At 36.5% G+C, this 27,958-nt stretch overlaps 4 protein-coding genes across 4 annotated transcripts in view; 2 read left to right on the top strand and 2 right to left on the bottom strand.

Annotated features, from left to right (window-relative positions):
- The first annotated feature begins 310 nt into the window (after positions 1–310).
- LOC113760909 (ATP phosphoribosyltransferase 2, chloroplastic) lies at positions 311–5,382 on the top strand. The gene is made up of 11 exons (XM_027303660.1): positions 311–690; positions 784–843; positions 1,056–1,169; positions 2,072–2,137; positions 2,238–2,345; positions 2,437–2,520; positions 3,288–3,389; positions 3,512–3,625; positions 3,705–3,785; positions 3,923–4,039; positions 4,905–5,382. Exons 1-11 carry the CDS (start codon positions 469–471, stop codon positions 4,998–5,000), a joined length of 1,164 nt encoding a protein of 387 aa, XP_027159461.1. The 5' UTR covers positions 311–468; the 3' UTR covers positions 5,001–5,382.
- Positions 5,383–6,588: 1,206 nt separating this feature from the next.
- LOC113761335 (nifU-like protein 2, chloroplastic) lies at positions 6,589–10,501 on the bottom strand. Its single transcript, XM_027304284.1, has 4 exons — positions 10,158–10,501; positions 9,953–10,064; positions 9,010–9,320; positions 6,589–7,103 (listed from the first exon to the last, which is right to left on the bottom strand). The coding sequence occupies exons 1-4, from the start codon at positions 10,284–10,286 to the stop codon at positions 6,912–6,914; spliced, it is 744 nt and encodes a 247-aa protein (XP_027160085.1). The 5' UTR covers positions 10,287–10,501; the 3' UTR covers positions 6,589–6,911.
- Positions 10,502–11,893: 1,392 nt separating this feature from the next.
- Positions 11,894–13,245, bottom strand: LOC113761334 (WEB family protein At3g51220). The gene has a single exon (XM_027304283.1). It carries the CDS (start codon positions 12,894–12,896, stop codon positions 12,135–12,137), a length of 762 nt encoding a protein of 253 aa, XP_027160084.1. The 5' UTR covers positions 12,897–13,245; the 3' UTR covers positions 11,894–12,134.
- A 2,887-nt stretch (positions 13,246–16,132) lies between these two features.
- The window catches only part of LOC113760989 (DExH-box ATP-dependent RNA helicase DExH7, chloroplastic), a 35,917-nt gene continuing 24,091 nt past the window's right edge, over positions 16,133–27,958 (top strand). The window contains exons 1-12 of the mRNA XM_027303772.1: positions 16,133–16,455; positions 16,859–16,964; positions 17,092–17,282; positions 17,761–17,814; positions 18,420–18,573; positions 18,657–19,072; positions 19,349–19,567; positions 19,851–19,962; positions 20,152–20,340; positions 20,683–20,762; positions 26,928–27,050; positions 27,278–27,364. Coding sequence (XP_027159573.1) covers positions 16,150–16,455; positions 16,859–16,964; positions 17,092–17,282; positions 17,761–17,814; positions 18,420–18,573; positions 18,657–19,072; positions 19,349–19,567; positions 19,851–19,962; positions 20,152–20,340; positions 20,683–20,762; positions 26,928–27,050; positions 27,278–27,364 — 2,037 coding nt within the window. The 5' untranslated portion in view covers positions 16,133–16,149. The remainder of the gene's footprint in view (positions 16,456–16,858; positions 16,965–17,091; positions 17,283–17,760; positions 17,815–18,419; positions 18,574–18,656; positions 19,073–19,348; positions 19,568–19,850; positions 19,963–20,151; positions 20,341–20,682; positions 20,763–26,927; positions 27,051–27,277; positions 27,365–27,958) is intronic.

A 27,958-nucleotide genomic window follows, 5' to 3' on the forward strand; every position in this document is an offset into this window, starting at 1 on the left:
TATTAATTAAAAAAAGAGTAAAAATTGGGTCAATGCAAAGGATTAAAATGCCTCGTGTCAATATGTAATGGACTAGTTGTGCGATTTTCTCTGATCAAAACATCGCTCGAAGGCACATTCCTGGATTACCGATTACAGAAAACGCGACGGCTTATGAACCAAACTAACACGTTTTATCCGAACAAAACCCAACAGCAACCTGTAAAACGTGCCCCATATGTGTCCAAATTTCTTTACAGAAGAATCTAAAATTTTATTCACCGAATCTACCCCATACCCTGAGGCCCATGTATCCGCTCACTGCCACTTCTAACTCATCCCCGCGGCGGTGATTAGTTTCTTCCCTAGAATCCCTACCAAAGCCGCCTGTCTCCTCCTCCTGTCGCGTCCCTCATTTCTTTTCTATTGCAATATATTTTTTTTGCTGGTGAGAGATAGAGGAAAGCAAATTCGAAAATTTTCAAAACTATGTCAGCTATCCAATCACTATCTCCGCAGTTTCTTTATTCTTCAGCTTCTGTTACTGTTAAATTTTCAGTAAAATTTACCGTCTCGCGTTGTTCATTGGCGCCTTCACCAGTTACTGTGGCAAATGAAAATGCCGAGAAAAGGCCGCAGGAAAGAAATGAAATTCGCCTCGGCGTGCCGAGTAAAGGTCGTATGGCCGCCGACACTCTCGATCTTCTCAAGGTAATTCATGCTAGCACTATTTTTTTTTAATTGTTCGCGGTTTATTCTTCCATTCTCATATGTAATAATCCGTGTTTTCATTTGATATTTAAGGATTGTCAATTGTCGGTGAAGCAAGTAAATCCACGGCAGTATGTCGCGGAAATTCCTCAGGTATGTAGCAGTATGGCTTTTAAAAATTGTCATTAGTCTATTTTTCACACTTAATTATTCCGTAAGCTTGCGTTTAATTCTACCGGTTGGTAATTAATGCTTAATGTGTTGTGTTGTGAAAGCCTTACAACACTCCTATGTAATGATAAAACGAGAAATATTTTTTTTGCCTTTGTTTAACTGATATTGACCTTTCTTAATCTCTCTTACAGATCCCGAACTTAGAAGTTTGGTTTCAGCGGCCAAAAGATGTTGTAAGAAAATTAGTGTCTGGAGACCTTGACCTTGGTATGGTTGGTCTTGATACAGTTCATGAATATGGTCAGGTAAGCGTCTGAAGCCCATAATGCTGATTTTCTATTGAATCAAGAAGCAGTTTTTTTTTTTTTTACTGCACGCTAGGATTCACCAAAAGATTGTAACAGAAGCTAATGGCACATTGCCTTATCATGGATATGTTAGTCATTGCCCGCCTGCATGAGTGTTTTTACGCCGCATTCTATTGCTCTAATCTCATCATATTCAAGTTACAGTTAGTGATTGCTTCTAAAATATTGATGTTGGCCATAGTCTCTCCAGATTGCAAACTCCTTTTGCCTTGTCAGTTAGCTTCTGATGTTTCAGTCTCTCTATGAAATTCTAACTCTGTTGGAAGCTTTTGGAAGCATAGGGGATCTTTAGCATGTCATTCTGTTTGCATAAGCTTCTGCTAAGTATCCTCTTGGATTCTTCTCAGTCCTTCGTGTTGCTTTCAAAGTCAATGCAAAGAAGGCAATGTGTGTAATATTAAGGATCGATGTTTTACAGATTAAATAGCTAGTTGATTTGTCCTTTAGATCAAATAAATTGGATATTTAACGTAAAAGAGTAGTGACTATCACATGTGGAGCTTGGTGTAGCTTCTATGTTCATAAATTTAGCTATACTAGAAGAAATTTACTTCAATTTTGGGCTTATGTTCTCTGCAAGCTAAATGCTTTATAGTTGCTTGGCTTGTTTGTGAACTAGATAATTGAAGTAGGATGTATGACATTTACTGTGAAAGTTAATTTTCTCCAGTTAGCGAACCTTGTAAGGAAACTGATAGGAATGTAAAATTGGTTAAATTCTTGTTTAAGTTTGTCTATGTACTTGAAGTTCTAAAGTTTTTACTGCAATTTATGTTTACCATTTTAGCTCTTGCCCCTATCCAATCATAAGGATGTGACTGATTGATTTCTTTTATTAGGGGGATGAAGATCTCATCATCATTCACGATGCTCTAGATTTTGGAGATTGCCGTCTATCCCTAGCTGTAGGTCGTCAGTTTTACAATCTTAATATTATTGAGAAAAACATTGTTCTTCCATTATTCCACTGATACAGGTAATTCCATACACTTTTTTTTTGGTCAGATACCCAAGTATGGGATTTTTGAAAATGTGAATTCCATAAAGGATCTTGCACAAATGCCACAATGGACACCTGAGAGACCCTTGAGAGTTGCCACTGGCTTCACCTATGTATGTTTTGAAGATTTGCATCTATTGTTTAATTTTTTTCCCGTTACTTGATTGTGTCTTACTATTCACTTGGACATGATGCTTTATTCAGATGGGTCCTAAATTTATGAAAGAGGTTGGATTAAAGTATGTAACCTTTTCAACAGCTGATGGAGCCCTAGAAGCAGCTCCTGCAGTAAGTCTACTTTTGCATATGTTATGTTCATTTAGTCATGGTTAAATGCATTAGTGCAAAATGAACTATAGCTTCCATTACTTCTTCTTGTCTGTTTGTTGTGGGCCTCAAATCTGCAAAAGAACTAAAGAAAAATGGAAAATTTGAGGGTGACAGAAAAGATGAAAGGAAGTAGAAAGGAGAGGTTAGGGTCTGATGAGAAATCAGTTGCTGAAATATTACGGCTAGCTTCTTATCAACTGTACCAGCAAGGCATAAAATGTTGGATTCTTCCTTAAGAAACATGAAGTTACTAATCATTTTGATATCCATCAGCAAGTATTCAAGAATTATGAGTTGTTGAGTCTTGCTGGAATTTTTCTTATGAAGCATAACCTAAATTATTGTGTTCTGAATTTTGAGCTCTCACTGAAATTGTCTAGAAATTCTATTTTTTTAGCAGTATTACATAACTGCTCAATTGCATTGGACATCTGTCCTATTTAAATGAGCTAGTGTGCTGCTAACCTCTATTTTTCTCTTGTTTGACTTTCCTTTTTCAAGTCATGAATTCAAATGTATAATTTGGAGAAAATTTCTCTCTCTGTTTCACTTGGAACTTTAAAGCATGTGCTCTGGCAAATTATTACCTGAACAAGTTGTTTTGTGCTCTAAACATTGTTTTGGATCTTTGTATCTTAGAAGATTATGACGCTATGATGTTTCTCTACATTTTGGTTGCTGTTGCTTCATCATGTTTCTTTGCTTACTTTTTCTTTCAAACTTAGATGGGGATCGCTGATGCTATAGTGGATCTTGTAAGCAGTGGAACTACTTTGAGAGAAAACAATTTGAAAGAAATTGAAGGCGGAGTTATTTTGGAAAGTCAGGTGATCACTCTTTTCTTAGTATATACGTTGAAAGGTTCACAGCTTGATAAGACTGTGAAATATATGGAGAGGAGCTTCTAACTAATGCATTCTCACTATTTGACTTTAATTTACTGCTTTAGGCTGTTCTCGTTGCTAGCAGAAAGTCATTGGTCCAGAGAAAAGGCGTGCTTGATGTAACTCATGAAATGCTTGAAAGATTTGAGGCACACTTGAGGGCTAGCGGTCAGTTCACGGTATGCTTAATTTCCCTCTTAAATTGTTTATGCGACTGTTTGTTGTCATGTCTATGTTCTCATATTGTTCACCATGCAGGTAACTGCCAATATGAGGGGAAGTAGTGCAGAGGAAGTAGCTGATCGAGTACTAAGCCAACCATCATTATCTGGTTTGCAGGTGAAACAAATCGATCCTGCGTAAAGACAAAAGAAATACAAAGAAAATATTGAACATAAACTTGGGAACTATGACCATCGTATTCTCTTGTTTGCAAGAGGTTTATTAACATTCTTTGAGTTTTTGTTTATCATCAGGGACCCACTGTAAGTCCAGTTTTCAGCAAAGGCGGGGGGGTACTGCCTGATTATTATGCTATGGTTATATGTGTACCAAAGAGAGCACTATACAAGTCCGTTCAACAGCTGAGGGCGGTGAGATTAGTAAACTCTTTATAGCTTATATAGTGGCGATTTGAATACCAATCTCTCCCATCTTTCACCACCAACCTCCACCTTTTTCTTCTGACAATAATAACAACAGATTAATGGGGGTGAGAATTGTGGGATTTGTTGAAGTGGATTGCCCTAGTTGGTAATTTATTTTATGTTTGCCTACGTTTTGTACACTTTCATCACTTGTAATTTTTGAAACTGCTAAATTTCTAATGGCTTTGTAATTGGCTGGACTGCCATCATGGTCCATCTGTTGTTATCTTGCTTATTCTGTTCTTGATCTTCTAATCAGTTCAAGAAGTGTTGAAAAGATTGCTTTTTAGGCTTGAACTATCTCAAACAAAAGTTTTCTTGTATTAAATGCATGATTCAGTTTTTGTTGGAACCAGTAACATGGAAAATAGATAAAGCAAATCAAATCCTAACCAATACTGAGTGGAAATTTTGTAAGGCATCAAGAGTTAAGACGATTTGAAAATTGTGGAGGTTCTTTTTCTTGCACTGTAAGAATGTGCTTTGAAAGAACCTTGATTCAAGTGACTTTATTTGCTCTTGTTCCTTCCTACCTTCGTTTACATGCACCCCACGGACCTTTTAAGTTTGAGCGAGTCTTGGATGCTAAATTATCATCCAACGCATCCTGCCTGCCCATCTTGTCCTATTGGTAGTCTTTTGCTCTATTGGTGGTCTTTTGCTTTTCCAAGGTCTTTTATTAAGCTATGTCTGTACCCTATTTTTTTCTCGTCCAGCCACGTTGATTTTCTTTTGTAGTTCTTTAAATTCATTCCATGTTTGTGATGAGCTATATCAACGTTGCTTATGTTCTATGCTTTGTCTGGTGCAGATTGGAGGCAGTGGTGTCTTGGTTTCTCCCCTGACCTATATCTTTGATGAGGAGACTCCCAGATGGCGCGAGCTTCTTTCAAAATTGGGGCTTTAGTCACTTTATTTCACGTTTGATGTTCAACAATCTCCGGCATATCTGGAGGTCAATGCAAGTCTCGAGCTTACCAGCAAACTTGGAGATATGAAGCTCTGATGGTGTGTGTTCAAGTTTTGTTTGCAAAAATTTTCTTCATAATTTCTGTATCGGTTTTCTGTAATCTGTGATGGCAGTATATTCTTTGTTGGTGCGGATGAGCTCGGCTAGGTTAGCCTAGAAGTGTAGTTGTTACACTGGCACAATTGGCTTGACTTTTTTGCTGAATTGCTAGGGTGTTTGCAGATAAATTACATCACTTCTTGGTATGAGAAAAATTATGTGTGTTTGGATAGGATATTATTTAAAATATTATGGTATAATTCTTGTAGCATTTTTATAATGTGTTGTGTGCTGAGATTAAAAAAAAAGTAATTAAAAATATAAAAGAAAAAAGTAGTTGGAAAAGCATGTTTATGATGCAAGTAAAATAATATTTACGGTAGTGGTAGCACTTTTAATTGTTTCTGGTTGTTTTATGGTAATTTCCTTTCTCCCAATATCCTATTTGTAAATAAGTGGTTAGTTTGAGTGGTTGACACCAATCAAAACTATAGATGTCATATTGTCTATGTCTCTTGACCTTTTTTAAACAGAAGTCTAGAAATTCGATTTTTATAAATCTAATCCCAGAAGAAATCTCAAAAGCCGGCAACTCTTGAGGTCCTCCTGAGATGCCATATTGTCTGTGCCATAGACATTTAGGACTTTTAGGACTTTTACTGCATGAGGCGGAACAGACAACTTCTTACCGACAAAAAAAAAAAAAAAAAAAAAAAAACTTAGTGAAAATGCGCAACAACTTTTGTAACAAATGGCGGAAGGCATTTGATGAAGTTTCACATAATATCAAAATCACAATTAATATGACTTGGACGAAAATTTGCATTATAACTAACTTCCAAAAGCAACAAGCAGTTGGTAGAAAATAATATTTACATCTACCTTCAAAAATAGATTTCTGGTAACATAAAAACAAATTTGCAAAGTGCATTTTGTTTTAGTTTACTTGAAAGAATAACAATCAGGTTAGGTTCTTTTGTCTAAAGGGCAATTTAAAATTTATTCCGACGAGGTTATAATTTTCAATATGTAAACCATCCATTATATTTTCTAAAAAGAAGAAGAAGGAAGAGAAAAAACGAAAGAGTTACAAACAAAATATTTTTCTGTTGATTTCCAATTAAATTTGTTTACGTTAAAGTGCAATTATTTTACTCAGAAGGTTCATTTAAAGAAAATTTTTCTCGAAAAGAAAAGATTTATGCACGAAAACATGGAAAATATTTATGCAACTCCTATTGACGATGCAAATAGATTAGCCGTCCTTCTTCATGTTTTTCCTTTTATATTATATTATTATTGGAACGCACTATCTAGTCTACGTCGTCGTTTCTACGATTTTGCAAACTCCTCGGGTTTATCATAAAAGCATAGAAATGTATAAGATACGATACGCACCCTTAACACACGTACAGTTTTTACCGTAAAGCAAAAAGCTAAATACGTAGATACACCAGGAGGAGATAATCGAAATGGAACCTCCTAGTAAACGAACTCAAGTTTGTAATACAACACGTAAAATGATCACAAATCTCCTCAAATAAATTTCTGTATATTCAATTACTTGAAACTGTTGCTAAAAGTAAACATTGCGATCTAATAAGGTCGGGGCTGTACAGAACGTAGTAGTTTCCCAGGGCGGCGCAAATGTCAAAGCATCCGTATAGATCATGCTAGTCTTTTTAATACTTATAATAATTCAACATTTCATACTTTGGCTGTCCAACAACATTCGACTCTGGGAGCACAAAAAGCGTTCAAGTTTTGATGAATAAACCTCTCATGTAGCTGTATAATAAACGTAAACATCTACTGCAATAGCTGTACGGCTGCAATGGCTGGGATTTTTTCTCGTAGTTTCTGAGTCACTGCAACACGAACAGTCATCACACCTGCCGCAGGACCAGTTATCCGGACCTTCGCTATCGGCTCCTCAATTCTGACTAGTTCCAAACTTCCACCAGCAGCACCAACAAGGTAGGGTCTTATTTCTTCGAGGACCTACAAAAATACCGACTTGATTAATTACACACTCGAAAATGAATACAAAAACAAAAATGTAATGCAAACATTTTTGAGGTTAAAATTCAATCCCCCCCCCCCCCATAAGAAAGATATAGCATGCAGACATGTGCAAACACAAGTGAGTATGTACAAAAAAGGGAGCATGTGTAGCGTGACAGAATCATTATATAATTACCGGAAATGTAATTATCCATGGTAACTTATCAAGGAAATGATGAGAAGACTCCTCAGGGTAGTCTTTGTGTTATTTACAAGAAGATCCTAACGCTGTAAGCAGCCAGATGACAGGCTTGCTTAAAAGCAAAGCAGTGTGCAGACTCAGACGAAATTGCTGCAGAGGAATTGAAAACGTGACTTTCTACCAGGAGATTAGAGTGCAAGGAGAATCCATTGGAATTTGTAAAATATTCGCCTGATGCCCATTTTATGAAGCTTTTAGCGTTTCTTTAAAAGAACACTGATATCTAACTGAAGCTAGGATTAAAGAGTCCGAGAGCAATAATAGATGTTTAATATTTTTAAATCTAAAGGGGAAAGAATAGGAGAAATCTCGATCTTAATTATGCAGTCAAACTGATTCTGAGTACCCAGATAATTCAAATTACCAAAAAAAAAAAAAAAACTCAAAAAGATTCCTGATCTCTCTGCAAATTTTATCCAAATTAATTTCCAATTTGATTTACAACTGAAAGTCTGAGATGCTACATTGGGATTCTAGCTCGTCGATATCAAGTCCTGAAAATTTTGCATGAAGACATTATAAACAACTCCAATAGAGCTACAATCTATTATTATGCAGAAGTTTATACAGAACACTCAGAGAGAGCTAATTTATTTTGTTATTGTCATTGTTGACTTGTGTGATGCAATTTATACAGAGGTTCGACTGAAAAATTGAAATTCAGAGAAAAATGTATAACTGTTAAACCACAGCAAAATCTTTTACTTCCCTTTTGGCACTCTAAAACACTTGGTAGCTTCTATAGTTGGTGACTAAGGTGGAAACCAGAAAGACTTCGATTAATGTAAAAGTCCCTAAATCAATTTAAAACTCAACTGTAAGAAATTAGCAATTAGCAGAGTTATGCACATGACTTTGTAGCTACGCATCATTATCAATGGCAACACTTTCACACTTGCTGATTGAAAAACAATACATCTATAGGATATATTACTTCAAAATCTTTGTTGAATAAAATACCTTATCTCTCAGGGCTTTCAGCCAAGTTGGGACACCAAATCATTGTAGAGCACTTCAAAACTTTCTTTTTTCTTTCGCCCCCCCCCCCCCCTTTAATTACCATCTATTTCTGACATACCAATCCTACAGATCCACTTTTCAGAAAGATGTTCGCCATCATTCTCTAATTTGCTCGAGTTCAACTAAGGCCCATGCATGCTCAATCTTAATGCAGTCAGCATCTCACCATTTTATATTTGATTAAGTGGAAGTATGTAAACCATAATCACGCATCCGAAAAAAGGATCCCTTAAGTGAATCATGAAATAATCAATAGCCATAATATCCCTTCATTTGCTGTTCAGGTTGCTAACAGTGCAAATGTAGACAAAATTGGTTGCCAATAATAGTTAAATTTGCTCATCACAAGAGATCCCATCTTTGCAGTTAGTGTGGACCAAAACTCACAGACAATCTGAGACAATAGAAGAACCCCTTATGAGGAAAGCACCTAACATTTTGAGCATATCTGCATAGATACTATCTATATGTAGCAATGAAAACATGAACCATTTCTATGCTATTGTGCTTTGAAAAAATTAAGAAAGCCAGTTTCCAACAGTTGCTTAAATAAATGGACAAGATAGAAAATGAGTAGGTTTTTCCCAGCCTTTCAGTAAAAAGTTGAAAATAATGGTTTACCTTTTCTACATTTTCTTCGTTCAACTCAAGGCCTGTTTCCTCATCTGGTATTGATTCAACAGCAACAACTTCAGGGATCTTTTCCATTAGTCGACGTTCAATGCCCATTTTCATTGTCATTACAGAGCTTGGACAAGAACCGCATGCTCCCTGTAGCTTGAGCTTGACAACATTGCCATCAATCTCATGTAATGCCACATTACCCCCATCTGCAATTAGGTAGGGACGGATTTCATCCAACACGCTCTCAACATTTTCAGCGGTGAGGGGCAATTCAATAGCTGAATCCGGAGTAGCAACAGCTTTTACAACTGAAAAATTTTAAACATCATTAATCATTTACAATCCAATAAAGAACAAGGAAAACTTCACAAGGATAAAAAGACACCATAAACCCGATCCAGTGTAGCAAATACAGCTCATTTTCCACGAGGTAAAAGGTCTTGGCACACTATCAGCAATGGTAAGAGTAAGCACAGAATATTGAAAGCCATGTGTATTGCTAATAAACAAAAGCTTCGGTGAGAATGAATGGTAGCCTTCAGCAAAACTTTGTTGAGTTATCGTGAGCCTGGAAAAACAGAGACTTGCATTTAATCCTACATAAATTCCTAAAATAAGTTCGGTTCTGATCAATCCTGTGACTATTACTTATGAGTAAGTAAAAACAAAGACCAGTGCCAAATTTCAAACACTCGATACAAATAATCATGGCAGATGTATTAAATACTGAGCAGACTAATTTCCCATAGGAAAATCATGTGAAATGGGCAATAGTAATATGAGAGTAAAAGAGATAAAAGAAAAAAGGATTGTCTTTGACAGATTAAAATAAGCATACGTCAATCACTTTTGTTAGAAACTAAAATAGCCAACACAAAACAAAAAAGCTCAGAACTTCAACGATAACAGAAATCAATTAGAAGTAAAAATACAAGGTTACCTGGTTTTCGGGAATCATGGGGCGAATTAATCTGAACAGAACGCCACGTGCTGCCCCCCAACTGATTCTGCCTTCTTGACGACCATAGCCCACCGTTCAAGAAACTAGAAACCTGCAATGTTTCCAGCTGATAAAAATTACTCACAAAAAGAAAAAAGCGAACCCGCTATGAAAACTTCAAAATCGTTTAGAACCCAGCTGAGACCTTGATATGAGGAGGTGGAGGATAGGAAGATGAGCAGGAGGAGGGTTCTAGGGTTCGCTGCTGGTGTTGTTGTTGGCAAGTATAGCATGAATATGTCGGGGAATTCAACACCGCGCAACTCGCTTGCATCTTTTCTCTTCTTCGATTCCTTCCTCGATAGAGCCCAGAGCAAACCCAGCTAGTTAGCTACAAAAATTGGATCTTTTCTCAAAACGAAGGGACGATTCTTTCTTTTCTTGGCAATAATTTTGTTTGGCACTAGCTCCTTCAGTCTTGACAAATGGACTGGCAACCTGGATCCTTGAGAAATTTGTGGGGGTTATAAAACGCAAAATACCCTTGCGTCTTTTTGATTAAAAACTCGGGTCAAATTAGAGCTTGTTACTCTATTTAACCACAAGTTTTTTAGTTTTTTTTCTTTTTTATTTTCCTACTTATAAAGATGAAACAAATAATTCTAAACTAGTAACTCTTGAAATTTAATCTCAACAATATGTTCATTAAGCATATTAAAGAATTTTTTTTTATAAAAGGCGTAAACAACATGGAATAAAATAAATAAATATTTGCATGGTTATTTACACAATCTCTAAATGTATCTATATTAAATTTTTTGTATACATCTTTAATATTTTGGGGGTGTATTTAATAAGGTTAATACACACCTGCATTCCGAGGAAATAATTGAATTTGTCGTATAGCATATTTTTTCACTCTTTTTTCTAGTGAATCATAAAAAATATTTTTTCGATTACCTCTGTATTTTAAGTATATTGTATCATAAAATAATTACTCTTAAAATAATTTTGTATACAAACATACTCCCCCCCTTTCGGAGCGCGTAAAAAAAAATCAAACCTACCAAATAGAGATTTGATACTAGATTGTGTTTTTTCGTAACCAATTTTTTACGTTTTTTGAGAATATTTTTTTTAAATATATTAAATCATAATAATATATTTTTTAACAAAATAGTAATCCAAATGGCTGCTAAAACCGTTACTCCTTTTTATTGCTTATCATTCTCTTGCTCTTATGTTTCAAATATTTTGTGCATTTTTGTTGGTGAAGGTGAATATAATTATCTACCAATTGCAGCCGCCGGCCAGCCGCCAGCGTGGTGGTTGGTACTCTAGCGTTGGAATATCCGTGTAGAATTTTCCCTTTTCCCCTTTACAAGTTTGGACGGTGACAATATGGACGTTTGGCGTTTTTAGCAGCATAAAAAATCTGAGAATATTGGTGTCCACGCACGTAGCTTCCAATTTTAAGGCTCTGTTTGCTTCTCATTGGGAACAAATTACGATTTTCTTTGTCTACCAGATAAAAGGATGATATATGAAGCTTGCTCGATTGTCAAGACAAATTGTACCATATTCTCATGAAACTACAATAATGTATTTACAAGACTAAATCATCGTATTATTGACAACAGTGATTTTGAACTTTTCAAGTAGGGAGCAAAACGCCAGCAGCCCAAAGACATCTTTAAGTTTTGGTGGAGGTGGATCCTTGCCTCCCACCGGCCACTATTTGTGGCTTTCCTCTCCCCTGTTTCTAGATTATATTAGAATAGATTATACAAATAATTACCGTTGCTGACAAAAAAAGAAAAAGAAAGAGTAGGGGAGCAAAACAAAGCATTGCATGCCGATGATAAAACGGGACAAAAAGTTTAAGACAATGATTTAAAGCAATCATTGAAGTTAATTAAAAGACAAAGAACCTAACAAATGATGCCACACATTTACAGAATACAACAGTTTTCTCACAATAATAATCCATAAGAATGAACAAGTATGCTTTCTTTTTTTTTTCCATGATGCAAATGAAACATCCTTTCCATTCCCTTTTTCTGTTTTCCCCTGCATTTTCATCATGAATAATGCATATGTTTTGAAGATCCTCTAATTTCACCAGACTTATAACATGCACTTTTTAAGTTATTGCATAAAACTTCATGTGGTATGTTTCCTATCAGTTCAGATTCACATGAGAAGATGCACACAGAGGATTAATCATTGAAGTAGAAGATCCCTTTTTCCTTGAGAACAAATCTCCCACCAGAGGAATGATGGGCTTCTTTTTAATCGTCTTTTTCTCCTTGTACCTTCCTCCAAACAAACCTTCCTTTTCTGCAGCAGTATCCAACATTTGTGCCAAAGTTGGTGAAGTCTCCAGCCTCACAAGCAAATCCTTTCTCCTCTCCTCGTCTGTAACTGTAAGGCCATCTCGTTGATCGTCATCTCGTTTTCGATCAGGAATCGCTGATCTTGAAGCCATCGTGGCCTTTGCAGCAGCAGCTGCCTCAGCTTGAGCTAGTCTAGACATGTTCTTGTGAAGCTCAGCATTGAGAGAAGCTAGCGCTACTTCAGTCTCTGATTCTTTTTCTTTCAGCACTTTCAGCTCCATCTTTGTCTCCTCGAGCTCAGCTTCGAGCTTCTTGAGAAACTCTGCAAGATTTGGATCGTTGCTGTCAACTGATTTCCATGACTCGAGTTCTTGAGACTTTTTGGGGCTCGGTGAGGGTGTGTAGAAGCATGGTGTTTCTTGTTTTGGAAATGAGAATGCCTTCGGAGCATATATTTCTCCAGCCAGGAATCTTTCCCCAAAGATGGCTACAGCTTCTTTGACAGAACGAAAAGGGCGCGAAGTGTCAACTTTGGATCCGTAATCTGAGGCTGCTGGTGGCGAAATAGGTTTCTCATCATGATCATGAAGACTAGTTTGGATTTCCATTTTTTTTTTTTGGTGTGTAGTCAAAATGGGAATTGATGAAGGGGTTGAAACGTGGAGAATGAGATGAGACAATATTTGATGATAGGTTTGGTTTGAGATTCCTTAGCTTTTACTCCAAAAGTTCAGAAAGATGGAAGAAAGAGGGTGAGACTGAAATTGGCTAGCTAGCTGGTAAGGATTGAGATACTGTGATTTGAAGGTTAAGCCATATGAGATTTTGGAAGTTGGAGAAGGAAGCAGACAACTCAACTGCCAAGCAAAGAAGCCTAGGCAATTTGTCGTGCGTTTTCGTTGCCATCAAGTGAAATTCTTGAATTAGCTCAATCTGGATTCTGGACTTCTGGTTAACATGAAGTGTCATTTGTCCATCAATATGATAACCCTTTTTTAACTTTCCCCTTAATGTTTGTCTAATTCCTTTAACATTGGAAGACGTCACACTTTATCATCATCCTCGTAAAGTTTAATAAACATATAATAAATAATGCAAAAAAGGTTTCTTTTCTTTTGAGGACATGAAAACTACTGTCTCATTCGCTTTTAACAGTAAGTGTCTTCTCTGTTGATTCATGTTTGTTGGATTGAAAAAAAGGATGATGAGAGGGACCATATGAAGTAAGGCGTAGCTTTGAAACTTGTACATTTTTATGTAGCGCTCTCCATCCATTTTCCCTAGTGCCAGAAAACATCAAAAACAAAACGGAAATACATGCAACTCCTCATCGTTGGATTATTTTTTTTTTGGTGAGACGAACTGGACTCAATCTCAGAATAGAAAGGAATTTGCTTCCGTATTAAGATCAGAATTAGTGGTAAAATTGCCGTTGTTAAGGTGGGCAGGAACAATTTTTTGCGCATAATTGGTTCGGCCGTTTAGATGTAAATCCATATGCGGATACTGAAGGTAACAATGTGCACATTTAATTGGCCAAATGTGTGACTAAACACAAAATATGTCACGTCAATTATTTGTGTACATATATACGATTAATTTCGAAATTGAGATACAAAAGAGGTCGTCCCTCCAAGGTAGGTTGGGGCCTGAAGTGGGACCAGGCCCTTTTTTGAACAAAAAAAAAAAAAAGATACAAAAGAGGTCGAAAAAGCATGAGATAGTTTTACGAGAAATAACCAAGAAATAAAATAAAAAGAAATAAAATAAAAAGGTGACTGTCTTTTACTTTGCTTTTATCCTATAGACTAGGGGAAAGGCCGCGCAACGTGCGGGAATTTAGTGCCTATAATTAAAGATGGTTAATAATTATTATTTGGCATTTTCTAGTATAACGATTGAAGTATGACAATTTTTATTATGTGATATTAAATAAAAAAAATCATAAGTTACATATTGAGTTAAAAAATATAATATACAATAAAATATAATTATAAGATATGATCAACTACTTTGCATCTAACCTAGTATAATAAAAGATATATTTATATCTGCTCATGCACTTTAGGGATATTAAAATTTGTTATTTAGTTTGAATTTGATCTTGATATGAGGGTAATCCACCACATTATCTTGTCATATAAGTGAGATTTGAACAATTAGCATACTTGAAGAAATCATTGCTAGTGGAATTTCGGTTCTTGCAAGCCAAATTTTTGAATTTATATTAATTCCAAGGATATATCATCACGAGGCCTTCAAATGAGCAAGCAATTAATTATAAGTTATTGTATGATTAAGGACATATAGCAAAGCATCTTCTTCTTGATAAGGGTTACAATCACGAAATATCAGTTTTGTGTTAGTTGCAAAAACAACTAACATGCTAATTTAGAGGAATAATTACCTCAAAAAAGTACCAAAGCATCTTAATCCACTCAATTCAAGAAAAACAATTAAAAGTAATGAGGTACATACTTAAGAGTTGTAGCCAAATAGTTTTAAGTAGATAGTTAAACATATTAGCAAATCATATGAAATGAAAAATTGTCTAAATGGAATAGTCAATAAAGTAGCAAACGATTTGAAAATTACCCTAACCAATAGTTAAAACAACAAAAGAAGTAGATGCAATCTATAAATGGGAAAATTTATGATGATAAACTTATTTTAAACCATAAATAACAATTAACAAATGTGGTCTCTTCCTTATCAAGCTTATCTAACATGGAAAATTGAATTAAAATGCTAAAAAATTATTACACATACAACTTGCAATATTACATATTTTTTACAACCAAAAAGTAGATTGGTTAAAGAAAACATACCTATTGAGAAAGGTGTTGCAAAATGGGGAAGAGGAGTAGCTAATGTAGCAACATCTAAATTCAATATGCTGCATAATTGTAGTGGAACAAAACCTATAAGTAAATTAAATGAATTTGAATAGATGGGGGTTACTATGGTAACGGCCAAGATACCAGACTTCTCTACTAATTGACATTAATTGTGTCTTAATATCTATATATCATAACTTTGCAAATAACTGGGAAAGGCTTTAAGAAATTAAAAGACTTAGATGTTAATACAATTAAATGATTAGAAGGGCTTTTATGTAATTTCACTAAAACACAAGCTGAATTCAGTTGTACCCAATGTTTAATCGGATATCAAACACTGTCACATATCAAACTTACCCCTAGCTTTAAATGTTTAAAAGGACATTCAAGTAATTACAACAAAACTAAATTAGTTATAATGACCCATATTCAATACTCTAATTGCACTTCAAATACTCTCACATTTTCAAAAAAGCCCCACCCTTGCGGTTGAAATTCAAGCCCTAAACTCATTCTTATATAGTATAAGGATTCATGTCACGTCACGCGTGTTGTGTAGATTCTATAGAATAGTATTCTTTTTATTTTTAACTTTTGATTAAGTGTAATTTTCAAGTAATCCATCGAAACCTTCAATCCATTGGACCAGTTATTGTAGTTTTCACCACAATCCGTTACGAGTCTTTTAGCATTTGCAGATTGGTTTGATCCTGAACAGCCCATATACTACGGTCTGCTCCAACTTCACGCCATTCTTCCATCTTCATTTATTCTCTAGTCTATAGACTATATACTACGGCCCAAAAAACAGTGAGTCATTCTTGTTTGGGCTTTGTCAACCCAATCTCCCAGTCCAGTAAAAATCCGATTGTTACCTCCGGCCACCGTCGTCAGCTTTCCGTCCTTCCATCTCCTTTTTTCTTTCGTTTCATCTTTCTCACGCACCAAAAAAGACGCTCAAAACTCTCACACACTGCACATGTGAAGACGCACAGACATTATTAGTTAAACTTGTGCATTAATGGCTCCAAAGAAGAAACAGCAAAAGCAGAAGACGACGTCGTCATCGTCCTCTAAGTCAGGTTCGAAAGGAAAAGCTTCAACGTCGGCGTCGGTTACTAAACTTCAGATATCCGCGGAAAACGAGAACCGGCTCCGGCGACTCTTGCTCAACTCCGGTCAGTCTGCGCCACCTCCGGCTTCCACTGCCACTGACGATGCTTTTACTAAGGAGCAGAAGGCCAAAAAGCTTCGTTCTGTTTATGAGAAGCTCTCCTGCGAAGGCTTCACTGATGAACAAATTGAACGCGCTCTCTCCGCTCTCAAGGTTAGATAAGGAATTCGAAATTGTCTTACTCAAGAAATTAAAACATAAAGGAATCATTGATTGGAAAAAAAGGTATAGAGTATACACGTACGAACATTTGATTTTCTTCAGTAATAATTTCTGGAATTTAAAGTTAAATGGTTTTATGGTTACCTTACCTGCATATTGCTTTACTTATGGTTGCAACCATGATTTGTCACCTTTAAGTCAGCTACATATCTGGTTTTTTAAGTAATTTAACTGGCTGTATTGATTAGAAAAACTGTGCTTGACATGGACTATGGAGGGTGCTGCTGGTTTGATTGTGTTTCTACTTTCTGTGTTGTCTGTAGATTGTAAATGTCCTTAGCTTGTTTTTCTAATTCGAAATAATTATGTTCTTTGTTTTCCTTGTTATGAGAAGGAAACTGCGACCACCGAGAGTGCCTTAGATTGGTTATGCTTAAATTTGCCTGGTATTGAGCTCCCGCTGAAGTTTGCTAGTGGTACCTCTGAACACACAAATGGAGGTACAACATACTTTGATTCCGATTATAACTTATTGAAGTTATGCGAGGGATAGGCAGAAGCATTTTTTATGAAATTAGCTTTGGTCTGCTAAACCCTGTGACTACTAATGATGTACGCTGCCTTCAGGCTCTGTTGGTGTTGTGTCAATTGCAAGGGAAGATTGGGTACCTACAATGGATTCTTCTCCAGACGAAAGCAAGGATGAATTGCTGAATTTTTCTGTTAAAGTTAAGGGGCAGCGGGATGATGAAACTTTAGAATCCTCTCAGTTATCTCAAGCGGACTGGGTACGCAAATATATGGAACAACAGGAAGAGGTAAATTTGAAATTTGTAGATTCTACTAAATAGTCTTCCTTCCTTTGTCTTTCTCTTTGTATTGTATCATATTGGCTGGCTACTATAGTCAAAATTTTGGTTCTTAATTTCATCATGCAAATAGATTTAGTTTTCTTTTTAGCTGCCTGCCCAGGGATCTGAAAATAGTTTCTTCAAGAATTGTTAGGTAACATATTAACTGGTTGTCTTTGATTACACACTTATTGTCATTTTAGGTTTGCCCGACAACAAGAAAAACTTAGGTATTCTTTGCCATATCATCTGTAAGAAATGATATGGTTCAATTTAGGAAAAACTTTGTATTTGCTTCATGTCAAGGTCGATGTTGAGTTTCACTCATGCTGTTTCTGATGTGGTCTGCTTGCATTTTATATGCTTTGCTTTCACTGTATGTGGCATAGAAATTTTGCCGAATGTTTCTGTTATTTGAATAAGCTTTTCTTGTTGTAATGTGCAGGATGAGTCTGAAACATGGGAATCAGATCTGATTGAGTATGATGCTGAGAGAAAGGTACTCTCACTTTATGCTGTAAAGATTATTAAATTCAGTACACACACATATAATATATAACCAGCTCGTATTATCACTCTTTCTTATACAATATATGGAGCATCATTATGGGCTACCACATGCAATTTTTTTGTATCATTGTTAGACACACACTATCAGCAAAATGAGCCTTGAATAACAACCTCATGATGTAAAGTAATCTTGACATGCTACATTTCTATTACATATCCTGCAGCTCTTTGCAATCTTATTCATTTTTTTGGGTTGTACAAGGGGGTGCAGAGGGGAACTACCAAGGATGGGTGTTGAACTCTTGACCTTGGCAGGAGGAGGGACCTTTTAGGCCCCTCCTTGGCCAAGCCCCACCTTTTGTACAAATAGGACTATGACTCTTCCAGATTTCCAAATTCCTGTATTATTAGTGATAGTTTTTTCATAAAAATTATTTGTATTCTTGCATATGTATTTGGAGATAAATTTTATTGAACATCTTCAGTAATTTCCTACCAAATTCTTTTTCTGATCTCAGAAGAATTAGAAAATGTGAAGTATTTTTGGTTACGACATCCTTTCTAATTGATTTTGTCTGAATTTTGCCTTAATAGGTCCTAGAAACAAAGTTTGATGTTGGTACTATTTTGAGAGACTATCACAGTGCAATGTCAGAAGCAGTTGGTGCCAAAGAGAGAGGGGACAAGGAAACCCAGAAGAAAGCTGGGCAGATGATTCGCAAGATTGTGCAGCAGGCATCTGCCTTAGGTGACTTTTATAATAGCAACCTCTTGTTTCCTTTCTCCTCTATGTGGTGTTTTTTTCTGCGTGTAATGTAGATTATTGATCAGGATTATCAGCTGATGTCTTGGCCTCTGATTATGAGCGTTCTTCCACTGCTTCCTTGAAGGATTCATGTTCTGTTTCCACGCCTGACGAGAACATTAATGCTGAAGATGCTACTTCATACATCATGGAACGTGGTACAGAATTAGCTCAGTCGGAACTGGAGGTTGACCAAAACTTGGTAAACGGCAACAGCTCGATTGAGTTCTTCAGTGAAGGAAACCTTTCAAGTTGCCCTGTAAAAGATGAAGATGCTTTAGAAGGGGAATCGGAAGATGTAGAGCTTGGTAATTTCTTGTTTGAAGATGCCCCAGCTGGTGACGTTTTTCCAGATGAGGTAGTGGATCTACAAAAGAAAGAAAGACTAAGGGAATTATACAGTGAGAAAACTTTTGAGAAACTAGAAGGCATTTGGAAGAAGGTAATTTGCAATGTTAGATTATTCTTAAGTTGAACATCAAAATTTCTTGCTGATTTTTCTAGCAACAGCTGTAAATATTTTTTCGGAACTGATGACTAATTTGGCACTCTGAATTTTCTTCTTTGTATTTGGCTCTGTCTGCTTTGATGTTTTTCATCTCGCCCTCTTGTTATTTATTAAGACCTCTGATATCCTTGTCTTATTCTTCAAAAGTTTGTGCTTTCTTAGATATTATATATTATAGTTATTTATATTGTGTCATCTGAATAAATGCAGGGAGATCCAAAAAAGATTCCCAAGGCTTTTCTTCACCAACTTTGTCAGCGAGAAGGGTGGGAGGCACCAAGATATAGTAAAATGCTTGACAGCGGAAATAATCCCAGTTACACTGTTAGCGTATTGCGTAAAGCTAGCGGGAGGGGTAAAAGCAGAAAAGCTGGAGGACTAATTTCTGTTGAGCTTCCATCTCAAGATTTGTTTTCTAGTGATGCTGAGGTGCAGTCTTGGCCCCATTTTTCCATCCGTCTCTTCTTTTTCTTTCGCTGACAATCCCGGTTCCTTTGCATACTATGTTTATATATGTAAAATAAGTTCATTGCATCTAGATGTTTTGGTAGATGGTGCTTTCTTATTTTCTAGTACCAATTGCTTTCATTGGCTATATGTCTTACTTGTTTAGTATGTTCTGTTCCTGGGATATGTTACCAAAAAGTTCATTGCATCTAGATGTTTTGTTTTCAATCTAGATCTGCTGATTTGATTGTACTTTGTGACACAGGATGCACAGAACAGAGTAGCGGCATATGCACTCAATCTCCTATTTCCTGACCTTCCTGTTCACCTGCCAATTGTGGAGCCATATGCTTCACTTATTATACACTGGAAGGAAGGTAAACTTTAATATCTGGTTCACCTCGCATGTAAGTTAAGGTATTTCAGAAATTGCTAGCACAGATTTGGCTCTTATGCACTCTCTGGCATAAGGTTGGAAATTCTGATCTTCTTAACCTCTCTTAAATCTCTTTAATCTTATGATCGTTTTAATGAGGACTAACAACCATTTGCCTCTAATCTCATAGGGCACTTGTCAAAAGACATTGAAGCTAGCATTAAAAATCGCAGAGCTGGATTCGTGGACTCATTGCTAAATGCTGCTGGGCCTGATCATAAAGATACTGCAGATATCACCAGTAGTTCTCTGGATAATGAGTTTGAAATGCCTGATGCAAAAGAGACTACAAATGCTTCTGTAAAGTTGAAAGGTCGAGGTAGGTTATGATACTTAATGGTTTCCTGGATTAGTGGAGTTCTATAGTCATTTTTGGATGTGTGAGGTGGACTTTGAAGCATTATCCTATGTCAATTCACTGTGATTCATCTGTTAGTAGTCCTACTTTTCAATATTGCATCAAAAGTAGATTTTAGCTTTTGTTTACAGAAAGTTGAATATTGTCATCCAAATACATAAACAGTTGAGCCACATGGATGGAATTGCAAGACCTTATAGGTCTTAAGCACAGTAAAGTTTCATTTCTTTGTTGAAAATTGCCAGAGAAAGTACAATTTAAATTCTGTCTTTCTCTTAATTTCTTTTCTTTATTATTTTGCAGCTGCAAAATATAAAAAGGAAGCAGAGAGCTCTTTTCTAAAGACTGAACAAGAAAAAAGAAAGAAACTGCAGAAGTACCAGGTTTGTTCTTTCCTCTGTCACCACTCTGACATAATAGGGACAGTAGGACCTTACCAATTTAATTTCCTTGATGATTCCTGCAATCCCTTGGTTTGGATGTTCACTATTTGTTTGAATATCCAGTGAAATTTGCTTAAGAATTTGAGTTGCGTAATTGCAGTTACATTAGTATTTTCAAGATTCTTGGGAAGGTTGTATATATTTTTATAGAACCTTGAAATTCATTCATTTTTTTTGGAATCCAATGAATAATTTCGCTACTTTCTTTATAGAAATGTAAATTAGAGGTGCATAATCTTGTTACTTTTATCTGAAGCAGAAGGTACATGGAAATCACAATTTTAGAATAGTCTGTAGATAGAGGTTAAACTGAATTTTTTAATTTATTTGAGAAGTAGGAAAATAAATTCTGTTGTATTCTATTCTTCTGGTACGCTTATACATCATAATTGGTTGAATTGTTCAGAAGTTATAGTATTAATATGGAATCCTGTTCATTTCATTTGTAATTCTTTCTAGTAGATCATTTAATTAATTACCATCTAAGACGTGTGTTGAAGATATGTGATCTGATATTATGGAAAGATTTGATAATATAAATATTAGGAAAGATTTGATTATAGTATCATATATTAATTAGGTATCATATGATTATAGTATCATATATTAATTAGGTAATAGTATGATTATAGTATCCACTTGTGTATATATATATTTGTATATTGTGTAGTCCAAAGTGAAATAGAAGAAAAGTATTTTTTTCTCTCCATTTTTCTTAGTTTACATGGTATCAGAGCCCGTCTAGGGTTCTGGGAAAAATACCACCTTTGCTTCTTGTCAATTCCAGCCTTAATTGCTGGTTCCTTTGTTATTCTCTCCAGCCTTCATTGCTGTTCCTGTTACTATACATTTTTTTTCCCCCCCCTCCTATTCAATCATGGCGGATGCTACATCCTCAACGCGGCAATTGTCTTCAACTATGGAAGAAGAACAAAGTACACGGAACACAACAGAGCTTCAAAACATCCAGGCAGCATATAGACTAAATGGAAAAAATTATTTGAAGTGGTCTCAATTGGTTCGAACATTCCTGAAAGGAAAAGGAAAGTTGAGTCATCTATTGGAAATAGCACCGGATAGTGAAACGGCGGGGTTTGAAGCATGGGAACAAGAGGATTCAATGATCATGTCTTGGTTATGGAATTCCATGATTCCTGAAATCAGCGATACATGTATGTTTCTTCCTACAGCAAAGGCAATTTGGGATGCCCTTCATCAGACATATTCCAAGGTTAATGATGCAGCTCTTATCTATGACATCAAGACAAAGACAACTGGAGCAAAACAAGGGACAAAAACAGTGACGGAGTATGCCAATTTTCTGCAAAACCAGTGGCAGGAACTGGATTATTACAGGGCACTTGATTTGAACTGTAGCAAATGTGCAGTGTTTATCAAGAAGTTCATAGAAAGGGATCGAGTTTATGATTTTTTGGCTGGCCTAAACTCTGAATTCGATCTTGTACGAATTCAAATTCTGGGCAGGCCAGAGTTTCCTTCTTTAACAGAAGCAATATCCCAAGTACGTGGAGAAGAAAGTCGCAGGGGTATTATGTTAGAGCTACCTTCAATAGAAAATTCAGCCCTTTTAAGTTCCAAATCTCAGCGGTTGGTACTGAACAAGGTTGCTGCGGACAAGACCAATCAAACAAGTGGGCAAAAGAATCGCGAGGAGTTGTGGTGCACATACTGCAAGAAACCACGACACACCATAGATCAATGCTGGAAACTACATGGGAAACCACCCACTCGTGAATGGGGACAAAAAGGTGGCCAGCAAAGGCAGGCTCATATGTCGGTTCAAGATCCAACTCAAGTGATTGGAGGGTTTAGTATGGAGGAAATTGAGAAGCTTAAAAGTATGTTAGAGACAGTTGACAAACCAGCAACTAACAATTCTCAATCAAGGAATCCGGGTATGTGTTCATTAACACTTTCAGGTAAGGCTCTAGTCTCTTTTGCATTTAGTGTTTTAGGCAATGAGCTTAGGAATGTCTGGATTCTTGACTCTGGTGCTACGGACCATATGACTCATATTTCAAATAAATTCAAAACCTATAATCCCTGTCCTAGCAATAGAAAGATTGTTGTTGCAGATGGTACTACAACCACTGTGGCAGGTATCGGAGATGTCCAAGTTACTCCAAATTTGATTCTTAAAAATGTTCTTCATGTTCCTCGATTATCTACAAATTTGGTTTCTGTAAAAAAACTTGCCAAGGATCTAGCTGGCTCTGTTATATTTGATGAATCCTGTTGTGACTTTCAGGACCGGGGCTCGGGAAAGAGGATTGGACTAGCTAAGGAGCATGATGGACTCTATTACTTGGATACATCAAGTCAACCAGAATTTAGTAAATCTGCCCTGTCCACATTGTCTTCACCCTCCAATAAAGATGTCATCTGGTTACATCATAGACGTCTAGGTCATGTGTCTTTTTCTGCATTAAAAATAATGTTTCCTTCCTTGTTCAAGGGATTTGATGTTCAGTCTTTTCATTGTGATATTTGCGAGTATGCTAAACATACTCGTGTCCCATTTCCTATCAGTAATAAACGATCGTCTTCTCCTTTCTTTTTAATCCATAGTGATATTTGGGGGCCATCAACTATTCCAAACATCTCAGGGTCTAAGTGGTTTGTCACATTTATCGATGACTGCACAAGAGTCTCTTGGATCTATTTACTCAAAAATAAGTCTGATTTGAGTTATATTTTCCCTGTTTTTCATGCAATGATTCAAAATCAATTTGGCACCAAGGTAAAACACTTTCGTTCAGATAATGCTCGTGATTATTTCAATCAAACCTTGAGTCAGTTTTTTCAAAAAGAAGGAATCATACATGAATCCTCCTGTATTGCCACTCCACAACAAAATGGAGTGGCAGAACGGAAAAACCGACATCTTCTTGAGTGCACTAGAGCCTTACTATTTGAACAAAGTGTGCCAAAAGCATATTGGGGAGAAGCTGTACTCACATCAGCTTATGTCATAAATAGAATTCCTTCCAAGGTCTTGGGGTTTCAAAGTCCACTAGAGAACCTATCCAAATTTTACCCCGATATTCGATCTTCCTTTAATCTCACTCGAGTTTTTGGATGTACTTCCTTTGTTCATGTCCATAGTCATAACCGTGGGAAGTTAGATCCTCGTGCTCTTAAGTGTGTCTTCGTGGGGTACTCATCTACTCAAAAGGGTTACAAATGTTATCATCCACCTACTAGAAAACTCTATGTCTCGGCAGATGTTACATTTGTTGAAAATAAGCCCTATTTCATCACTCCTTATCTTCAGGGGGAGTTAGATACACTTGAAGATAAGGAGTTAAAATTTCCCTCCTTAGAGTTGACCACATCTGAGTCATCCAAATCTGAATTCCAAGAGTCAATTCTTCAATCTGATGTGGTAGAAGAAAAAAAGGAAGACCGTAAAATCTATGACTGGTTCCGGTTTGACCAAGTGTATACAAGGAAAGGAGATCCCATCGTGGTTACAAGGCAAGAACAATCCTCTAAACCAAGCTCCGGGAATGAGGTAACAATGAGTGAATCAAATCTGAATTCTACACCACCGACCGACCATTCTTCCAGCTCTAAATCACCTTGTCCTGAGCCTCTTAGCCCTGACCAGGACCTACATCTACCTATTGCTGTAAGGAAAAAACCCCGAGAATGCACCAAAAGACCCCTATATCCATTGTCTCACTTTGTGTCTTTTGAGAAGTTTTCCCCGAGCCATCAAAGCTTCCTTTCCACCTTAAATACAGTCTCTATTCCTAGCTCATTGTCTGAAGCATTATCAAAGAAAGAATGGAGACTTGCTATGGAAGTAGAAATGGATGCATTAGAGAAGAATGGGACCTGGGAATTAGTTGATTTACCAAAGAACAAGAAAGTAGTGGGCTGTAAATGGGTGTATGCAGTAAAGTTTAAAGCAGATGGGTCCCTAGAACGCTACAAGGCAAGGTTAGTCGCGAAAGGATACACACAGACATATGGAGTAGATTATCGGGAAACATTTGCTCCAGTAGCAAAGATGAATACAGTGAGAATTCTGCTATCCTTGGCTGTTAATTTTGATTGGGAATTACAGCAATACGATGTGAAGAATGCTTTTCTTCATGGAGAGTTAGAAGAGGAGATTTATATGAGCATTCCACCGGGATTCAGTGGGGTTGACAAGAACAAGGTTTGTCGGTTAAAAAAGGCATTATATGGGCTGAAACAATCCCCACGTGCTTGGTTTGGACGATTTGCCAAGGTAATGATAGCTAATGGTTACAAGCAAAGTCAAGGAGATCATACCCTGTTCATCAAGCATTCAGCCTTGGGGGGAGTTACTGTTTTGATTGTATACGTAGATGACATCATAGTGACAGGAAACGATGAAGTAGAGAAGAAAACTTTGAAGTGGTGCCTAGCCAAGGAATTTGAAATAAAGGATTTAGGAAAATTGAAGTATTTTCTGGGAATTGAAGTGGCTCGATCAAGGCAGGGAATTTTTATTTCTGAACAGAAGTATGTTATGGACCTGCTCAAGGAAACAGGCATGACAGCAAGCAAACCAGTTGGAACTCCCATTGAGCAGAATCACAAATTAAGTGAGGCTCATGGAGATACAGCTGTGGACAGAGAGATGTACCAAAGACTTGTTGGGAAACTCATTTATCTCGCACATACTAGGCCAGATATAGCTTACTCAGTCAGTGTTATTAGTCAGTTTATGCATGATCCTAGAGCAGTTCATCTACAAGCAGTTTATTGAGTGCTTCATTACTTAAAGGCACATCCAGGGAAGGGAATTTTATTCAAAAAGGGTCCTGAAATTGATCTGGCAGTTTACACAGATGCAGACTTTGCAGGGTCTCCAGTTGACAGGCGATCAACTTCAGGATATTGTACATTTCTTGGAGGAAACTTAATATCCTGGAGAAGCAAGAAACAAAGTGTGGTAGCAAGGTCAAGTGCTGAAGCAGAGTTCAGGGCTATGGCAGCAGGGGTGTGTGAATTATTGTGGGTTAAAATTATCCTAGAAGACTTGAGGATTCAATGGAGCAAACCGATGAAGCTATATTGTGATAACAAATCTGCTATAAGTATAGCTCACAACCCAGTGCAACATGATCGGACGAAGCACATAGAGATAGACAGGCACTTTATTAAAGAGAAGCTAGAAAGTGGACTGATTTGTACTCCATATGTTCCGACAGGACTTCAACTTGCAGATGTAATGACAAAGGGACTGTGTAGCAACATGTTTCATGAAAGTGTTGTCAAGCTGGGAATGGAAGATCTATATTCACCAGCTTGAGGGGGAGTGTTGAAGATATGTGATCTGATATTATGGAAAGATTTGATAATATAAATATTAGGAAAGATTTGATTATAGTATCATATATTAATTAGGTATCATATGATTATAGTATCATATATTAATTAGGTAATAGTATGATTATAGTATCCACTTGTGTATATATATATTTGTATATTGTGTAGTCCAAAGTGAAATAGAAGAAAAGTATTTTTTTCTCTCCATTTTTCTTAGTTTACAACGTGTCTTGATCAAGTTCAAAAAATTTAGTTTGTCTTCTAATTATTTTGACTGAGAATTGTAAATTTGTTCCATATGGTGAATTATTGATTGAGTATGGTTTATCTTTTTAGCTTTGCTCTTTTGGATGTTTGCTGTCAGGCATATATTTGGGTTGAATGACTATTTCTAAATAGGCCGTGAGTGCTTCCTTTTTCTGGGCATTCATTTTATTTCCTGCCTATCAGATACGGAAGCCTTTATTTGTTTATGATAGATATGGAAGTCTGCACATGAATTTTACCTGGGAAACAATTCTTTAGGTCTTTTTTTGGTTCAATGGATATTCATGTTCTTCATGGTAATTTTCTGTTTGTGTATATGGACTTAGATTACAGAGCCACAAAATTATGGGTAAAATGTTGACCTTGGGTTCATATTTAAGTTCTTCTTAACCTTGTTATTGCTGGAGTATGTAGTCATTGCAATTTCTTTTGATTGAGGTTTCTAATGATTCCCAACATGCTCCTTTGCATAGATTTTCTTTGATCTACATATCGTATGCTTCTAACCAGGGAATGTTGGAGTCTAGAGCTGCCCTCCCTATTTCTCAGTTAAAAGAAGATATCTTACAGTTGCTAGAAGATAATAATGTTTTGGTTGTTTGTGGCGAAACTGGATCTGGGAAAACTACTCAGGTGAATTTTTGATACATTTGTTAGTTTACACAAATATATGTTTTGTATATGTTTTTCACATCAAATGAAATTTCTTTCTTTCCTTGTTTTTTATTTTCCTTTTATCTACAGATTCATGAATACTTTCAAAGGTTTCTTGTGATATTTTATGGGTTTTCCCCTTATCTTGGCAAGTTATTTGTTTTGGTTTTGGTTTAAGTTTGAATCCTATTTAATGGTTTACATAGGTGCCACAACTTATACTGGATCACATGATCGAAGCAGGACAGGGCGGGGACTGCAACATTATATGCACACAACCAAGGAGGATTGCTGTTAGTACATTACTTTGACTGCTCTTCTACACATAAACAATCTTTCCATTGTGTAGCATTTGGGGGGAGGTTTGTGGTTTTCACTTCTGTTGATAGATGTCATCATTTTGTGATTTTGGCTGGTCTCAGTTCTTCGTTTGTATGAACACAAGTCTTTATAGCTGAATAGGTATTGTGCAAGTTATACAATCTAGCTAACATGGGATGAAATATAAATGCTCATTAGTGTCAAGAGAATATAAGTATTCTTGTAGATAATAAATTAGTAAGGGTATTCTTGTAAATAGTTTGTTAGGTTTGTACTCCTATAAATACTAGTTGGTCACTCATAATACGGTGACTAGATGTTTTCCTCCCAAAATACCAGTTGACATGGTATCAGAGCAAAAGTCCTAGGGTTAGGGTTAAACATCTAGCAAAAGTCTTGACGCGATACTGTTCATCGCGCACTGTTCACGCGGTACTGTTCACGCGGTACTGTTCATCGCAATACTGTTCACCCGGTCCTATTCACGCGCACTGTTCACGGCGCACTGTTTATAGCGAATTTTGATTGCTGTTTTGTTTGAAGTGCTATTCGCTATGGTTGAAAGT

Source organism: Coffea eugenioides, chromosome 2 (genome assembly GCF_003713205.1).
Source record: "Coffea eugenioides isolate CCC68of chromosome 2, Ceug_1.0, whole genome shotgun sequence".
Classification (NCBI taxonomy): Eukaryota; Viridiplantae; Streptophyta; class Magnoliopsida; order Gentianales; family Rubiaceae; genus Coffea; species Coffea eugenioides.

What these genes read in the sequence shown, in the direction of transcription:
- LOC113761334 (XM_027304283.1), bottom strand. Translation starts at nt 12,896, where the DNA reads ATGGAAATCCAAACTAGTCTTCATGATCATGATGAGAAACCTATTTCG.
- LOC113760909 (XM_027303660.1), top strand. Translation starts at nt 469, where the DNA reads ATGTCAGCTATCCAATCACTATCTCCGCAGTTTCTTTATTCTTCAGCT. An exon ending in CAGTTCATGAATATGGTCAG is followed by an intron (nt 1,170 to 2,071) that starts GTAAGCGTCTGA and finishes TTCTTTTATTAG; the next exon opens with GGGGATGAAGATCTCATCAT. An exon ending in CATCATTATCTGGTTTGCAG is followed by an intron (nt 3,786 to 3,922) that starts GTGAAACAAATC and finishes GTTTATCATCAG; the next exon opens with GGACCCACTGTAAGTCCAGT.
- LOC113761335 (XM_027304284.1), bottom strand. Translation starts at nt 10,286, where the DNA reads ATGCAAGCGAGTTGCGCGGTGTTGAATTCCCCGACATATTCATGCTAT. An exon ending in CTCCACCTCCTCATATCAAG is followed by an intron (nt 10,065 to 10,157) that starts GTCTCAGCTGGG and finishes GAAACATTGCAG; the next exon opens with GTTTCTAGTTTCTTGAACGG. An exon ending in ACGAAGAAAATGTAGAAAAG is followed by an intron (nt 7,104 to 9,009) that starts GTAAACCATTAT and finishes GTATTTTTGTAG; the next exon opens with GTCCTCGAAGAAATAAGACC.